We start from the raw sequence: 16,080 nt of genomic DNA on the forward strand, positions 1-16,080 counted from the left end.
TCAGAAGCTTAATTTTTTTTTATAAGGAACATTAAATTAGGGACAGATTTTGTAACCGGCAGCTTAATCACTTTAAAGTGATTTAACAGAGGCTTGACTTATTCCAGATGGCATCGCTGAGAGAAGAAAGTAACAGGAAGTTCAGTCCATTCAGAAAATTTGGCATGTTTTACTTAAGCTAGACATTATGTGCTAGAAGATCAGAGCACTTAAAAAGCTTTCCACAGAGTAGACATTTATAATATTTCCAACATTTGACACAATTGAGACAGAGTTGTACAAAGAGATCCGTATGCCTTGAACAGATGTACACTGTGTGTGTATATATATGTGTTCGGGATGTGAATGTGTCATACCTGAAACAACATGGTGCGATTCTTGTCTGCATCAGAGGGCTGAACATTGTTAGGTGCGCTGGCATGTCTCCTACGTGTTGGCACTTTGGCTCCCGTTTCTCTAGGAGTCTTCTGTAAGCCACCTGCCAAGCTGTTGCAGCGAGTGCGGAACTCCTGCTGCTCAAAGCCTGAGTCCTCCTGGATGCACTCGGGGAAGGCACTGCGCGTACCGCCTGCTTTCTCATTTATCTCTGTGAGTGAAGCTTCAGAGAGCGATGCACTGAGTGGGTCGTCTCCCACGCTGAACACCACCGGGGTCTCAATAGAGCGCTGGCCATTCAGCAGGCGCAGACGCCTGCGCTCTGACTCGTGATGCCGAAACAGGTCGATGCAGTCGTCAATCAGGGTGGACGGTGCTTTTTTGTGGTTCACTGTCACCTTGCCACAGTAAAGCACTTCAAACTTTTGTGAGTTGTAAAAGGACTCCTCAGCCTCCTGCCTGGGTTTGTTTTCCTCTTTGAGTGCGCTTTTGGAGGCCTGCCGGATGCTGCTGATGACCTCAGACACCTGTGGATGAAGAACAGCCTTCATGGTTCATCGCTGACAAAGGTCAAACTGGGACAAATTTCCATGAATATACCACAACATGCAAGTTCAGTGGTGACACGGGGTGTTTTCAGGGTCATCTATCTCCAGAGTGACGTAGCTAAAGTGATGAGAAATACTGAAGCATTCACATACACATCTAGATGACAAATTCAAGGGAAAACCAAAATAAAGTGTTTTAGTAACAAGCCTCCTGAGCAGCTTCAATGTGCTTTGTCACAGATTCTCCAGATTAAAGGTGATCAGTCAGAATAACATTGTACTGATCTGCAGTGAACCTCCAACTAACAGGATGGGTGGACCAAAACCACAGCATAACAGAGCTTCCAGTTTTCCCTTTAATCTGTCACCCATCTGTAGCAGGCTGGAGCTTGACTGTTTTGCCTAAAAAACAAATGTCAGGTCATTTTCACATGAACCAAAAAAACGTGTTTAAAACACTCTAGTGCCTCACAGTGCTCATAAAGCCAGTCATTGAGAGTTAATGAATAAAGAATGAGAGTGCCCAAATTAAATCACAATATTAAAAAAGCAACAAAACGAACCTCACATCAGGCTAATATCATATTTACACCCCATGTTAGACACATTTTCTCTGTTTTAATCTTGATTAATCTATTGGATTAACATGCTGAAACCTGAAGCTAAATTATTCTTATTTTTCTTTAAGAAAAATAAGAATAATCTTGGCTCACTGATGTTGTGCCCTCTGTCTAGGTTGCTTAATAGTTAAGCAGGCATGTAGCAGTCACATAAAATTGAGAGCAGGCAGCCAAGTCAGATTTTCCATAAAGACAAAGTAAAGAAGACAGGAGCACTGTAGTAAGCGATAGTGATAATGGCCTCATCCAACTGTCTTTCAATGAGCCGGAATGCTCCTGTCACTTCTACAGACAAGAAGCACAGACAAGGCTTTGCAAACAAATGAGACTGATTTACATTAGCTAGACATGTCTCACTGGGAGAACACAAACAGCGCTCTGGTGACAGAATTGGGCCAGGTGCCAACTAGCCTTGGAGGTGATAAAATAAAATGCTGGAGGCACCAGATGCCAGAACACCCTTCATACACAGTGTACAGATGCCCATTTTACAGTCCTAATAAAGATCAATGTGGGATGTCCAGTCTGAGCTTTATCTTAATATGCCAAAATCAGTGACTGGAAAGTAATCATATTTCATTAAAGAGGAATAAATGAGAATCTGTCATTAAAACACTCAATTAATTTGGCAGACTTCTGGGTAAATATCAGACAAAACATTCATACTCTAATGGACATGAAGTCCCTGGAGCTGAGAAACACAGAGCTCCGGTCAACACCAAGGTCAAATGGATTACTTGTTCAAGGCGGCAATCGAGAGTAAACCAAACATAACTCCACGCTGTGCACACTCTTAAATCACTGCTGAAGATAACAGGCTGCGGGCTTGTTTGCCAAACGTATTTAACGTCATAAAAAAAAACATTCAGCTGTGTATGTTAAAGTTTGAATTGTTAAAGAGTATATTATGACTTTCAGAAGTGTGACCATGACAACCTCTTGAGCCACAGAGCCATGTTAAAGGCCATGCAATGTGAGAGCTGATAACCATTATACCACACCTCAGCAAGAATATTCGAGGCTACATATATCATTCATAGGCAGGAAACAAGCAAAACTTGGCCTAAATACAACATTTCACAAAGGCTTTATTTCAAATCCAAGTAAGACCTGCTGAAAATCAACACCTGACATGTCAGAACTCTCACAGAGAAACTCACTTGTGAGAGCACGAGAAAGGGCGTTGCTGCTCATATTTAACTGACAGATAGCTTATTTCCAGATATTACAGAAAGATTTAAAGCAAATCTCTGACATTACAGCTCATGGAAAATGGGAAGGCTGAATTATGAGTAACAAAAAGATTTAAAGGGAGATGTGTTTCCACATTAAATTTAAGCCTGAATGCAAAGATGTACAGAAAATTATTCATGCTGACTACTGTTGCTGTTTTCTGTTGTGCTACAGTCACACTTCCAGTCCTACATTAAGTCATTGTTTGTTTTACCCAATGTTCTCCCTATTTAGTCTAAGTGGAGCAAACCAGGACACTGGAAATTGGAAAGTCCCAACTTATTCATTAGGCCTCCCCATCACACAACAGTACCAATCCAGAGGTCAACACAAGCTTCCTCCAAGACACTTTTTGAATTGCTGCTCAAGCAATGTCACAGGCAGCGGAACACTTCTGGGGGAGCACAGTAACTGCCTATTCTGATAATGTGAACAAACACCAGTGATTAGCTACGCAGTTCATGGATGTCTGTGGCATAGCTTGTTTTTCAACAAATCCACAATTAATTTGAAAAAAGAAAAAGAAAAAAAAAAAAACAACAACAGAGGTTTACATGAACATTGTGTTTTTCCAGAAATGTGGACCATAAGGTGAAATAATCTTAAGGGCTCAATTAGACGCCAGCTGGATGCTCCCATGTACTGTTTGACAGTCTCTCCCATTTAAACTTTTCTAACTCAGACTATTTAAACCCTCCGTGCATCAGAATAGTTTATTTAAAAAAAATCAAATGTACATAGTGTGCTACATTTTTCACAATGTTTGTGACCAACGGCTGTTGTTTAGGTGACTAGGGCAGGGTTTTGGCCAAGTTTCTTTCATGCTCAGTTGCTGCTGCTCATTGTAGTCTGCGTCTCATGTTTCTGGGCTGTGCACAGGTCCCAACCACACTGCAGCCAGACAGAAATCCATGCTAAGGGTCATTATGTAGACATGACTCAGATGGACAGCAAACACAACCAGCAGTCTATTTATGGAAACAAGATGAACTCTGTGTCTTCTATACATAAGTTATTGACAAAAGCTCAAGTAAATTGTGACTTGTTTCCAACTTGGCTGTGACATGACTGAGGCTGTTTGAGGTAGATGATAGGCTCATGGCATAGGTAACCTGATGTGTGCAAATTCCCAGTGAAGCTCCATTCTGTCAGAAGAATGCCGTCACCTTGAGAGCACTATCTGATCTTCTGTACTGAAGTGTCACAGTTGCCACAGTTCGTTTTTATTGAGTATTGAGAGTTCTGCTTCCTATTCAACCACTCTGTGCAATAAAAGTTTTAAATGAGCCATGCAACACATTTACAGTAGGATGTGACTGATAGACATTTAAATCATGTTCATCTATCAACTTCTTGTTGTCAGTGAAACATCAAATTCTGTCCTTATTACTGAATGCAGGTGCCAACTCACCTGCATCCAGTGATGAGGACAGAATGTTATGTTATAAATGGATAAATGTTGTGAAAATGCTTTTTAGTCTTGCTTAAGGGCCCTGATTTCTTACACACTTATATTTAGAATTTCATCAGTATCATAGTTGGTTGGTCTATATATATTCCAACATGCTAGAAGGGGAGCATTGAATCTGTTCTGCTTAGGCTAGCTTAACCTTACTCAGACCTGCTGCCAAACAACCAGAGAAGCTGTCCAAGCCCACGTGGTGGGGGGCCCAGGAGGGTGTAGTAGTCCAATGACATGCAAGATAAAACCATCTGAAATATGTCTATTTGATCAAATTATGATGGTCAAATATGTAAGATTATGCAACATTTGCAACTCATCAAATAAGTTAATATTTCTCCCATTTTGTAAAAATTGCATGGTCTGCTGTGTTTTCATGGTAAGAGCTTCCATGCTTCCACATTTTGTGGCTAATGACAGAGCTAATATGTCACTTAAGTCAGGCACACAAAACAGAAAAGAAAAGAAAAAAGAAAAAAGGAAGGACTGGTTAACTCAAGGCATGGCAAAGTTCTTAAAGCAATACTGAATTACGCATTAGAAAGAATTATACTTGAATTATGAGTTACAGACGAATATTTACATTTTCACAGTCTGTGAGTGTTTGTGTGTTTCTTTGGAGAAGCTTTTAAAATAGTTTGTCCTGGGCCCAGGCGATATGCCTGGTGAGCCTCACCTTACTAATAATACAATCAAATGGAATTCTTACTTTTAAAATAAATCATTCATTTATGCACTCTTGTATCTAAAAAGTGTTTGATAAGGACAAATGCTGAATAAATGTCTTTCAAGAGAATTAAATGGAGAATTATTTACTCCAATAATTATTATTGTATTATTAATTTGGCATGAATTTATAAGTGCAGTCAACAATGGGCCTCATTTATCAAACAGATTTTGAACAGATTTATTCGTAAAACATTCATAGGGACATTTACACAAAAAACTTTGTGTAATTCTGAAAAATGTTCGTATACTACTCGTACTCCTGAGGGTCTATAAATTTATGCATATGAAGACTAACTAAACCTCAATTAATCAACTTCAATTCACATAATTTTCAAAGGAATTAATGCATGTTAATATATGAATTATGCTGTCAAGTTTAAATCGCATATTTATTTTCATTACACACACAAATTTCAAAAAGATGCCTTTTATGGAGTTTAGTGGGCATCAACAAATGCAAATCACCTGTGCTGTGCACATGCCTCTTAATTTATGGGTGACTGGAATTCATTAACATAGACACGCAAGTACAAAGAAAATCAGCATTTCTGAAACTTCTGTAAATCTGGCAGAAATTTTTAGTTTGGTTTGGCTAATGCAAACATTTACACACAACTTTACTATAAGATTGATAAATGAAGCCCAATGTTAGGAAATGCAGATAAAATTTTAAGCAGTATTCTCAGGTTCAGTCACTGAGGCAGACTTTCTGACAAATGAAGGAGAGTTGGAGAGATGATTGTGTCTGGGGTCCGCAGTATGACAGCATTGCAATAAAGGTGCTTCAGGACAGGTGTACTGCATGAAGTAATTAAACAATTAGCATCCTACTGTTGTATAAAACTAGTAGGCCCAGTTGATCTCATAAAGCATGCTAGCATTTCATTAGGAATAGTGACTAAGGCCCATTCACACCTGGCATTAACATGCATCCTGGGTGATAGGATCGTAAGTGGTCAGCGCTAAGTACAGAGAACGGGGTCAAATGCATCTCAAAACACACCTTGTGATCTGATCACACAAACCACATTCAAAGGTGGTCTGGGACGCACATGGCCACATCGCATTTGTGTGTGAACACAACTGCGTCTACGAAGGATCGCCTGATGGACTGCGTCACAGCCCTAGCCAGAGAGTACGTAATGACTGGAAGATTTTTTAGAAATCATGCTGAACTGATAATAACTGTCCGCTGCACTTTTAATGTGTACTCATAGCATTCTGTGTGGTCGTGTGATGAAAAGAAGCTGCCTTTCATTGCTTCTTGCATTGTATCATCTGATTCACAGAATATTTCTGCCTCAAAAAATGCAGACGAAGACTGCTGTAACAAATGTGAATGACACACTTACTCAAGTGGAAGCAATGTATGAAATCTGAGCGATAGTGGTCACAGGAAACGCATTCAGAACGCCACGTGTAAACAGCTATGTGTCTCTTTTGTGTCTCACTTGTGAGCCGATCATTTAAGACAGATGTTAATACCAGGTGTGAATAGGGCCTAAAGTAACGTTTTCATTTACAGCTGTGAGAAAGATGTCAAGATCTAGGGATAGAAACTGTGCTCTGAAGTGCACATTCAGTGACTGTAACGCTTGAAATTTAGTGGAATATGTAAGGAAAAACTGAAGAGTAAGTGTGGTGACTGAGAATGTCATTGCTGCACTTGATAAGACTGTCAGAAAGAACACCTTACTAAAACAACTTACGTTTGCTCTTCCTTTAAATCCACAAATCATGCAGAATGGCGACACAAAATATGGATAAAAAGTTAGTCAGTGGACCTTTTTCACACGTCTGTGTTGCAAACGCAGACGCTTAAATAGTGGTGTTACAAAACTTGCGGTGAGATAGTGAACAAAGGCAGCAAATACAGCTCGTGATCATTGCAGTATCCACACATGCACAAATAATTCAAACAAACCACCGTATTTAAGCTTTCCCTCATTTCCCACCAATGTGCTTGTGAGAAAGAAATGCCTTATGCTATTTGCTGGGATGAGGATCAGCATTTTAAGAGTCAGCACATATCTGCAGCCAGCATTTCAAAGAACCTGACTACCTGAAAAAACCACTGGCCATAAACACCTAAAATATGGGCTATACCCTCTTGATTTGAATGGACAGATGCAAAATGTCAGAAAAGCCAGGCGTGGCATATTTATATATGTGTGTGTGTGTGTGTATGAGCTGTATAAGCATTACAGCTCAATTACCTGGAGTAGGAACATTTGAGTAGTTGTGCTCTTCAGCAGGAGCAGGTCTTACACACAGTGCTGGCTTTATTTGTGCATTTGGGGACTGTGCAATGATTGCAAGCTGTATTTGCTGCCATTGTACCAGAGGTGAGATAGCTGGCTAATGCTAACCAGGCAAGCGCAGAGCTACCAGTCTATGCAGCTCACTGAGTATTTCAAATAGCAGAAGGGTCTCATATTCTGCCATATTCTGAAAGAACAATGTATATAAATTATTAGATCTCTAGGAAACACTCAATATGTACCTATTCAGAAACATTGGAAAAACCTAAACACAGGTCAACAACTCGTCCTTCTTGGGAGATCATTCTATCCACAAGTAATTCCCTTGTAATATGCACAGACCATAAAAATGCTGAGGACGCTCAATGACTTCACGGAAACCTGATGGAAAGTCTCAAACTTAATTCTTTCTTTGTCTTTGTTAATTAAGATCTAAGGCTTCATTCTTCAGATCAAAATTAAGCATGACTGAGTTTGCTCAAGTGGTGAATTCCTCTGGCTCATCTTAAATGAATTAAGAAAAGGAGGAAGAGAACACAGCTATCACATTTGAGATACTGACCAAGCACTGCTTACTCCTTTAGCTTATCTGATCACTCCAGTCTGTTTGCATTGCAGAAATGAAAGCTGAGATGTTGCTTTCCAGTGTACATCTGTGCTGCTTTTGAGAGATCATCATTTTTGTATTGGTTCTTTAGATCAGAAGCAACAGGTTTCTTCAGACCAGTGTTAGATTAGACAGTCACGACTGCAGCACTTTCAAGATGTTCTTAATGTCTGCACTTTGCAGATGAGTTGAAGAAGAAAAAAAAAAAAAGCTTTTGTATGGCAACAGTAGTTGTCCACTAGTAGCTAAGAACAGGGAAATTCCTCTGTCTATATGGCACACAGTGTTATCCAGCCAGTTTTTCTTGCATAACGACATGATCATGAGTTGCTTGTGTGGCATTCTTGAGTGCTGCATGCACTAACATGAGGCTCTTTTCCAGGAACAGATCCTCCCGACTCATATTCGCCCACCAAATGACTTCATTCATACAGAGACAAACACACTGTTCATTTGGAATCATGGGGTGCAGCGTAGCCTCACTTTTCAGAAGGCTTGGGTTCTCTGTGTACACGACCAGCTTAATGACTAAACTAGCAATAAAATCATGTGGGTTAAAAAAACATTTTCAAATGACCTGACCTTATGAATCAGCAGTGGCGTTTTCAGATATGGTTTTTTTCTATGTTGAGAGTTAATGATTTTGGCAAAGTCATGTTCTTCAATTAGGACTAACACAATTTGGAAATTTACATGCATGCATGCCCTGCACACACTCATACTTCTGTTTTATACCACAGCTACACTACATGTGAGCCTAGTATGGACTACTAACAAACAATACAGCAGTTGATGACATAACAGGTTGCATTACAGGTTGCAGGACTATAATGAATTTCTATGGACATGGAAGTCTGCTCATATCCAGAGACAACAGCCACATAACAGAAAAGATTTATGTGTTCATCATTAAACTGTCAGGAGACAATCTCAACAAATGGTGCCACTGACAGTTTGTTTTCGTTGTTTTTCACACTGCTAGGCAAAGAAGGCATACCAAGGCTTTTCTCAGAAAACATTCTCATTTCACTGAGAAACTTTCAATATTTAAAAACTGTTAGTGTTTGCATATAAAATGCATGCTTTTAAAGTGCGCCAATGCAAAAGAAAAAAAAAAAAAAAAAAAAAAAACAGGTTTCTGGTTTTGTTCTAATTTGATCTTGTAGAATCATAAGCATAACTATGGATTACTGATCAAATTATGAAAGAGTAATATTGTGTTATTGTATTCACAAAATATATTGTATTCTTCTTGCTATACATTTTTTGAAGAACAGTGTGTCCATGCCAAGCATCACTTCATTTCACAACTTTCAGTGGGTTTGGAAGAGCAAAAATCCCCAAGCATTTTGGTTTTAATAATAGCACCAATGGTACCTTTACTATTAAGGCAGTTTTGCTGTCTCATCATTTTCCCTGTGCTATATCTTATAGACTTTTGAAGCAAGCAATTTATACAAAAATAAATAAATAAATAAAAATAATTTTTGAAAAAATAATAACATAAAAAAACACCCCAAAATGGAGAAAAACACTGTGAAATGCATATAACATGGATCTAGAATGTTCATTTAATCCTGTGCAACGTACAAGTGTGTGTGTGTGTGTGTGTGTGTGTGAGAAAGTTGATGACGCGTCAATGATAAGTGAAGCATCAAAAGACCTCTTGGCTGATTTATTTGTGCTTATCTTCCTCTTGAGCAGTGCCATGTGGAAGCTACACTCGCACGTGCAGCGGCCATATATTTCTATGAATATGAGTCAGCTCTGATTATTAGGAAATTCAAACTTATGCAATGAGTAGTAATGGATAGTTTTGGCAGTATAAGGGCACGCACCTGGTCTGGGTCGCACGCCTTGAACACATGGCAGGCCATTTCGCACTCGGGGTCGTCCGGCTGGCTGCGGATGAGGTAGGCGAAGTAGGCGAGGTCATGGCTGTTGTGGACGAAGCGCGAGATGCACTGCGCTTTGTGCTCAAATATAAAGACGGACGAGCTGCTGCTGTTGGCAGGCACGCAGCGGATTACTGGGGGGGTGAGAGAGAGCTGGACCAGCCGAGCCTGAACCGGACCGGACTCGCTCTTCCTGCGGATTTCTGCCACCAGCCACGGCAGCATGGGCAGCGTGGTGCGCCGGTCCAGCGCGCTGCAGCCCACATACCACAGCGAGAAGCTCCTCTCCTTCCCTCTCCCTCTCCCTTTGTCCTCCGCGCCCTCCATCTCCACTTCTCAACTCGACAAAGAGGACAAAAAACAAACTCCAAACTACAGCTGGATCTCGGCTGTGCAACAAATCACATGGAGTGTGTGTCTGTGTATCTGTGTGTGTGTGGTTTTTTTCTCTCGTCCTGTTCGGCTGCTCTTGAACAGCTTTCTGCTCGGAAGTGTGCACACACTGTTAGAAGACGGCCAGAGCAGGCGTCCCGCATGGAGCTGGAACAAACGAGTTGCACTTTTCCTTACACAAGCAAGTCGTTTCTGGTTTTCTCCGCACACCTCGAATGATTTTCACGCGTCCATTGCGAGAAGAGCTGCAGTGTGAGCTGAAGGAGACAGTTGAGTTAGCGCACTGAAACGTGGCGGCTGAAGTGAGGCGTGTGTAAACACAACACAGCGCAGACACTGTGGAGCCTCCTCCTCCTTCTGCTCCTGTTACACACCTACAGCTCACACACACCGCGCTGACAACTCGTATACTGCAGTACAGACACTCACTCTCCTCTGTAGTCACTACTTTAGTTTGTTATTCTTTAGTGTTTTGGGCGTCGTGGGGTTTTTTCGCTGCTATTGACAGCAGCAGCAGCAGCGTCGTCCTCCTCTGCCAGGCTGCAGCTCCAGCAGGCGTGGCTCTGACAGGGGGCGGTACCCCTCCACACGGCCATGTCCCAAATCACACTCCATCCTACAATCATACTGTTTATAGAACTTTATACAGTCCTATTTAGCGCGGTAGTACGCTGTACTATTTAAACGTAACCAGCGCTACAGATGTGCACAGTCTCAGTTCCTGCACACTGTTGACCTTTTATGTTTAAACCCCGAATTAATAACCAAATTTTAAAATTTTAATTTTTAACAGCTATTAGCTACTAAAAGTAAATGAGCTTCCAACACACAATAACTTACAAACAATTTGTGGGTCGGAGGCGTGGCCATAAAAGGGCTCTGTAGTCTGGGGGCGGGGTCACGACCAGACATGGCAATTAATCAGGATCAACATTTTAAATTTCTAATGTAAATATGACATGCTTCACATAGTGAATAAACGACACTGCACAACACAAGTGTAATACAGTCATTTATAATTCATAATCTCCCGGATCTGTTTTTCTCTACTGCATTGTTCTCTTGTTTTTTTCACCCATCCACATTGTTTATGTAATTATTCAAATTGCTCATTTCTTTAAGGCACTCCATAGGCACTGTGAAGGATTTTATGCCAAAAAACAAATAAAAAGCTGATTAATTATCAATTTCAAAAGAAATTATTATCCATTTCAGTGTAAGCTTTTCCTTCATTTTTTTCCTTTACAGCGACTTGATTGGTGCCACATGGCTCCAGGGTCCCAGGTTCAATTCTGAACTCCAGTTGCTATCTGTGCAGGGTTTTGTGTGCTCTCCGTGTGCCCACATGGGTTTCCTGTGGTTTAAACCTGTGGAAGTGTGTGATACTTTGCAATGGATTCGGGTCCTGTCTATGTATGTCAGGAAGAACTAGATGGATTCAAGTGCGAATTCAAATGATACTTTATTCAGTGTAAACAAGACAAACAGAGTCACTGAAAATGGATAGTCGTGGGTGCAGTGATAGCAGGCTTCCTTGGTAGCGCTAGGCTGCAATGGATGAAAATCCATAAATGTCCCACTGAGAGACAATCGGGCAGTAAACAGTCCAATAATCCAGAAAGAGAAATGCAGTAATCCACCAGAGAGCAGGAACCGGAAACAGAGTGAGCCACAGGCACTGCAGAGAATACAGACATGGAACAATGATCTGACAAAGACAATACAAACACTGAGGCTTAAATAGAGCAGTAAATGAGCCCCAGCTGAAACTAGTAAACTAATCAACGGTAGTATACAGAACAGCCAGAAGAGACCGATGAACCTATGAACTGTGACAGTGACAGTGCCCCTCCTCCTAGGAGCGCTACCAAGAGAACTTACCCATCGATTGTAATCATTGATAAGGGAGTGATCCAGTATGTTCCTGGTAGGAAGCCAACTTCTCTCCTCTGGACCGTAACCTTCCGAGTCCACCAGATACTGGAATCTGTGTCCCCTCCATCTTGAGTCCAGAATACAGTGAATGGGCCAATGAATTTAGGAGCCAACTTACTAGACACGGAGTGGAGCGGAATATTCTTACTAGAAAGCCACACTTTTCGAAAAAACTTTTCGACCGACAACATAGACGGGAGGCTTCGACCGGTGGCGATTAGCCTGAGTCTTGGTGCTCGCACCCACCCGGAGGAGCGTCTGATGAGCGGTTCTCCAGGTGCGGCAGCACTTCTGGACAAAGGCGTGGGCAGAGGAGACCGTGACTTCGGATTCCAGACTCGGAAAAATAGGTGGCTGGTACCCTATGCTACACTCAAACGGCGAGAGGTCCGTGGACGACATTAGCAATGAATTGTGTGCGTACTCCACCCAACAGAGTTGTTGACTCCAAGAGGATGGGTTCTGCAAAACCAAACATCGTAACACCCGCTCAAGATCTTGGTTGGCCCGCTCAGTGTGCCCATTGCTCTGAGGATGGAAACCAGTAGAAAGGATAACACTCGCCCCCAGTAGCTGACAAAAATCTCTCCAAAATTTGGAAACAAACTGGGGACCCCTGTCAGAAAGCACATCTGTCGGGAGGCCATGAATGCGAAAGACGTAGTCAATGACAGTAACCGCAGTCTCCCTGGCAGAAGGTAACTTGGGCAGGGGAATAAAATGGGCCGCCTTCGAGAACCGGTCCACCACGGTCAAAACAACCGTGTTAACCTGGGACGGAGGTAGGGCAGAAACGAAATCTAGCACTATGTGGGACCAGGGTCTCGAAGGGACGGACAACGGTTGAAGGAGACCCTCCAGGGGACGATTGGAAGTTCAATTCAATTCAATTCAATTTTATTTGTATAGCGCTTTTAACAATGGACACTGTCACAAAGCAGCTTTACAGAAATAGTCTTACAAGTCTTACAACTAGCACAGACAGAGCAGGCCAAAACAAAATCCCGAATGTCACAAGCCAACAATGGCCACCAGAACCATTGTTTGACCAAAAAAGTGGTTCGATTAATCCCCGGATGACAAGCAACCTTAGAACAGTGGCCCCAGCAGATGACGTCTGACCTTAAACCCTCTGGCACAAATAACCGACCCGGTGGGCATCCGGACAGAGGCGTTACCCCTTGTAAGCCCATGCGGACCTTAGACTCAATCTCCCAAGTGATGGTGGAGACAACAAGTCTCTCGGGTAAAATAAGCTCAGGAGTGGACTGCCAATTGGAACGATCGAAATCGCGGGACAAGGCATCGGGCTTGATGTTTTGCCCGGAGGGTATGAGATGGAAAAGACGAAACGACTGAAAAAAAGAGCCCACCGAGCCTGCCTGGAGTTGAGATGTTTAGCCGACCTGATGTATTCAAGGTTCTTGTGATCAGTCCAGACGATAAAAGGCACCCCCGAGCCCGCCACCCAATGATGCCACTCCTCCAAGGCTAACTTAATCGCCAACAGCTCTCTATTACCAATGTCATAGTTCTGTTCGGCGAGGGACAGACGATGAGAAAAAAATGCGCAAGGATGCATCTTACCGTCCGCAGAGGAACGTTGGGATAGAACTGCACCAGCCCCCACCTCTGAAGTGTCGACCTCCACCACAAACTGACTCTTGAGGTTGGCAAATGCAGTGTGATCACCTGCACCTTCACTAGACCACCTGAACGCAGTCTTGGTGGAGGTGAAGGCGGTCAGAGGGGCGGTTAGTTGGCTGAAGTTGCGAATAAAACACTGGTAAAAATTGGTGAACCCCAGAAATCTCTGCAGGGCCTTGCGGGAGTCAGGGGTTGGCCAATCTACCACAGCCTTAATCTCGTCGGGATCCATACGCACCCCCTCGGATGAAACAATGAACCCCAAAAACGGGACTGATTGTGCATGAAAAATGCATTTCTCTGCCTTGACAAAAAGCCTATTCTCAAGCAGCCTCAGGAGCACTCGCCTGACATGCTGAACATGTTCCTGGAGAGAGGAGGAAAAAATCAATATGTCATCCAGGTAGACATATATGAACTGATCTACCATGTCTCTCAGCACATCACTGACATGTGCTTGGAAAACTGCCGGTGTGTTGGACAGGCTGAACGGCATAACCAGATATTCAAAGTGCCCCCTGGGGGTATTAAAGGCGGTTTTCCACTCATCCCCCTCCGTTATACGAACCAAATGGTAGGAATGACGGATGAGCCCGGCTGCCAGAGAATCAGAAATATATTTCTCCATGGCCTCCCTCTCTGGAGCAGACAGCAAGTAAAGCTTGCCTTTAGGCGGAGACTTACTTGGCAATAAATCTATAGCACAGTCATAGGGAAGGTGCAGAGGGAGAGAAGCAGCCCGAGACTTACTGAACACTTCCTTCAGGTCCATGTGCTCTTTGGGCACGTCAGACAGATCCACCAGCTCCTTCTGGAAAACAGAACTAGACACAGACGAACAAGCAGACACAAGACAAACAGCATGACAATGTTCACTCCAAGATAAAACAGCATTGGAGTGCCAATCAATGTGAGGATTATGGAGTGTGAGCCAGGGGTGACCAAGGACAACTGGAGTGAGCGGGGAGTCAACGAGTAGGAAGCTTATTTCTTCAGAGTGATTCCCCGACGTGATGAGAGTTAACAGACTGGTGGTGTGAGTGATAGTAGGGAGAGTTTGACCACTGAGAGCACTGACAGAAATGGGCTGGTTAAGAGTAGACACAGGAAGGCGAAGTTGGTGAGCAAGCTGATAGTCCATAAAATTACCTTCAGCTCCAGAGTCCACTAGGGCTTGACAGGAATGAAGAGTGCTTACCCACTGCAGCCAAACCGGTAGGAGAGTGGTGGAAGAGGCTTTACCCACAGACATCCCACCCGACAGTAACCTCCGATCTACTGCCGGGCCATGGCTTTTAACGGACAGACCGAGGCAAAATGTCCCGCCACTCCACAGTACAAACATAATCCTCCCGACCGACGACGATCCTTCTCCTCCCGGGATAACCGAGGTCTACCCACCTGCATGGGCTCCGGATCGTGTACTGGGCTGACCGCATCACTGGAGAAAGGAGCAAGGAGATCCGTCAAAACCGGAGCTGCACATCGTAACACCCGTTGTCCTTGCTGCTGTAAGCGTGCGTCCACACGAATGGCAAGAGCAATAAGCCCATCCAGGGTCGTTGGGAGTTCAAGCATAAAAATCTCCTTCTGAATGCGGTCCACCCGCCCATGCAGGAACATATCCCACTGTGCTTCCTTGTTCCAATTGCACTCAGCTGCCAGGGTGCGGAATTCGATGGAATAATCAGAGACAGAGAGAGCGCCTTGGCGTAGATCACTAGCCGCTTCATGTCCCGTCACCGTACAGTCGAAAACTCTCTTCATCTCTTCCGCGAGTGCTTGGAACGAGGAACAGCACGGATGTTGGTTCTCCCACACCACTGTTCCCCACAAAGCTGCCTGTCCAGACAGCAGTGTCAACACCAGAGCCGCCTTAGACTGTTCGGTAGGAAAAGAGAGAAAAACAACGAGCATCTGGTTAAAAAGGCTCGACAGAGATGAGTCTCACCAGAGTATGAGGCAGGAGGTGGTAGACGTGGCTCGTGTTGAGTTGTAAGCGGTGATTGAGGGGGTAACAGCTGTGGAGCTTGCGCAGTGGGTGATGTTGCAGGCTCGGTCCTCAGATGTTGAAGCTGGGTAGTAAGCTCAGATACCTGCGCTACCAAGGCTTGCACCGCATGACCCATAGAAATCATTTGCTCCTCTTGTCTGTCTAAACACGTAACACAGTTAGACAGGAATTTGCTGACGTCAGAGGCACTTGCTGAATCCATAGTAAGTTCAGATCGTTCTGTCAGGAAGAACTAGATGGATTCAAGTCCGGATTCAGATGATACTTTATTCAGTGTAAACAAGACATTTTTTATTTATAGATTTTTTTTTTTTTGCAATTTCATCTCCTATCTTTCCTTCTGTGTGCCCTCAGTTATGGC

At 43.2% G+C, this 16,080-nt stretch overlaps 1 protein-coding gene across 2 annotated transcripts in view; it reads right to left on the reverse strand.

Moving 5' to 3' along the window:
* Positions 1 to 10,735, reverse strand: part of tbc1d4 (TBC1 domain family, member 4) — a 30,867-nt gene extending 20,132 nt beyond the window's left edge. The window contains exons 1-2 of one of the 2 annotated variants that reach the window (XM_026948049.3): positions 9,674 to 10,735; positions 357 to 902 (exon numbers count right to left, since the gene is read on the reverse strand). In XM_026948049.3, the coding sequence (XP_026803850.3) occupies positions 357 to 902; positions 9,674 to 10,057 (930 nt within the window). In that variant the 5' untranslated portion in view covers positions 10,058 to 10,735. The remainder of the gene's footprint in view (positions 1 to 356; positions 903 to 9,673) is intronic. The other variant, XM_026948065.3, reaches the window with a different exon arrangement.
* Between the last annotated feature and the right edge of the window lie 5,345 nt (positions 10,736 to 16,080).

This window comes from Pangasianodon hypophthalmus, chromosome 5 (genome assembly GCF_027358585.1).
Source record: "Pangasianodon hypophthalmus isolate fPanHyp1 chromosome 5, fPanHyp1.pri, whole genome shotgun sequence".
NCBI classification, from domain to species: Eukaryota; Metazoa; Chordata; class Actinopteri; order Siluriformes; family Pangasiidae; genus Pangasianodon; species Pangasianodon hypophthalmus.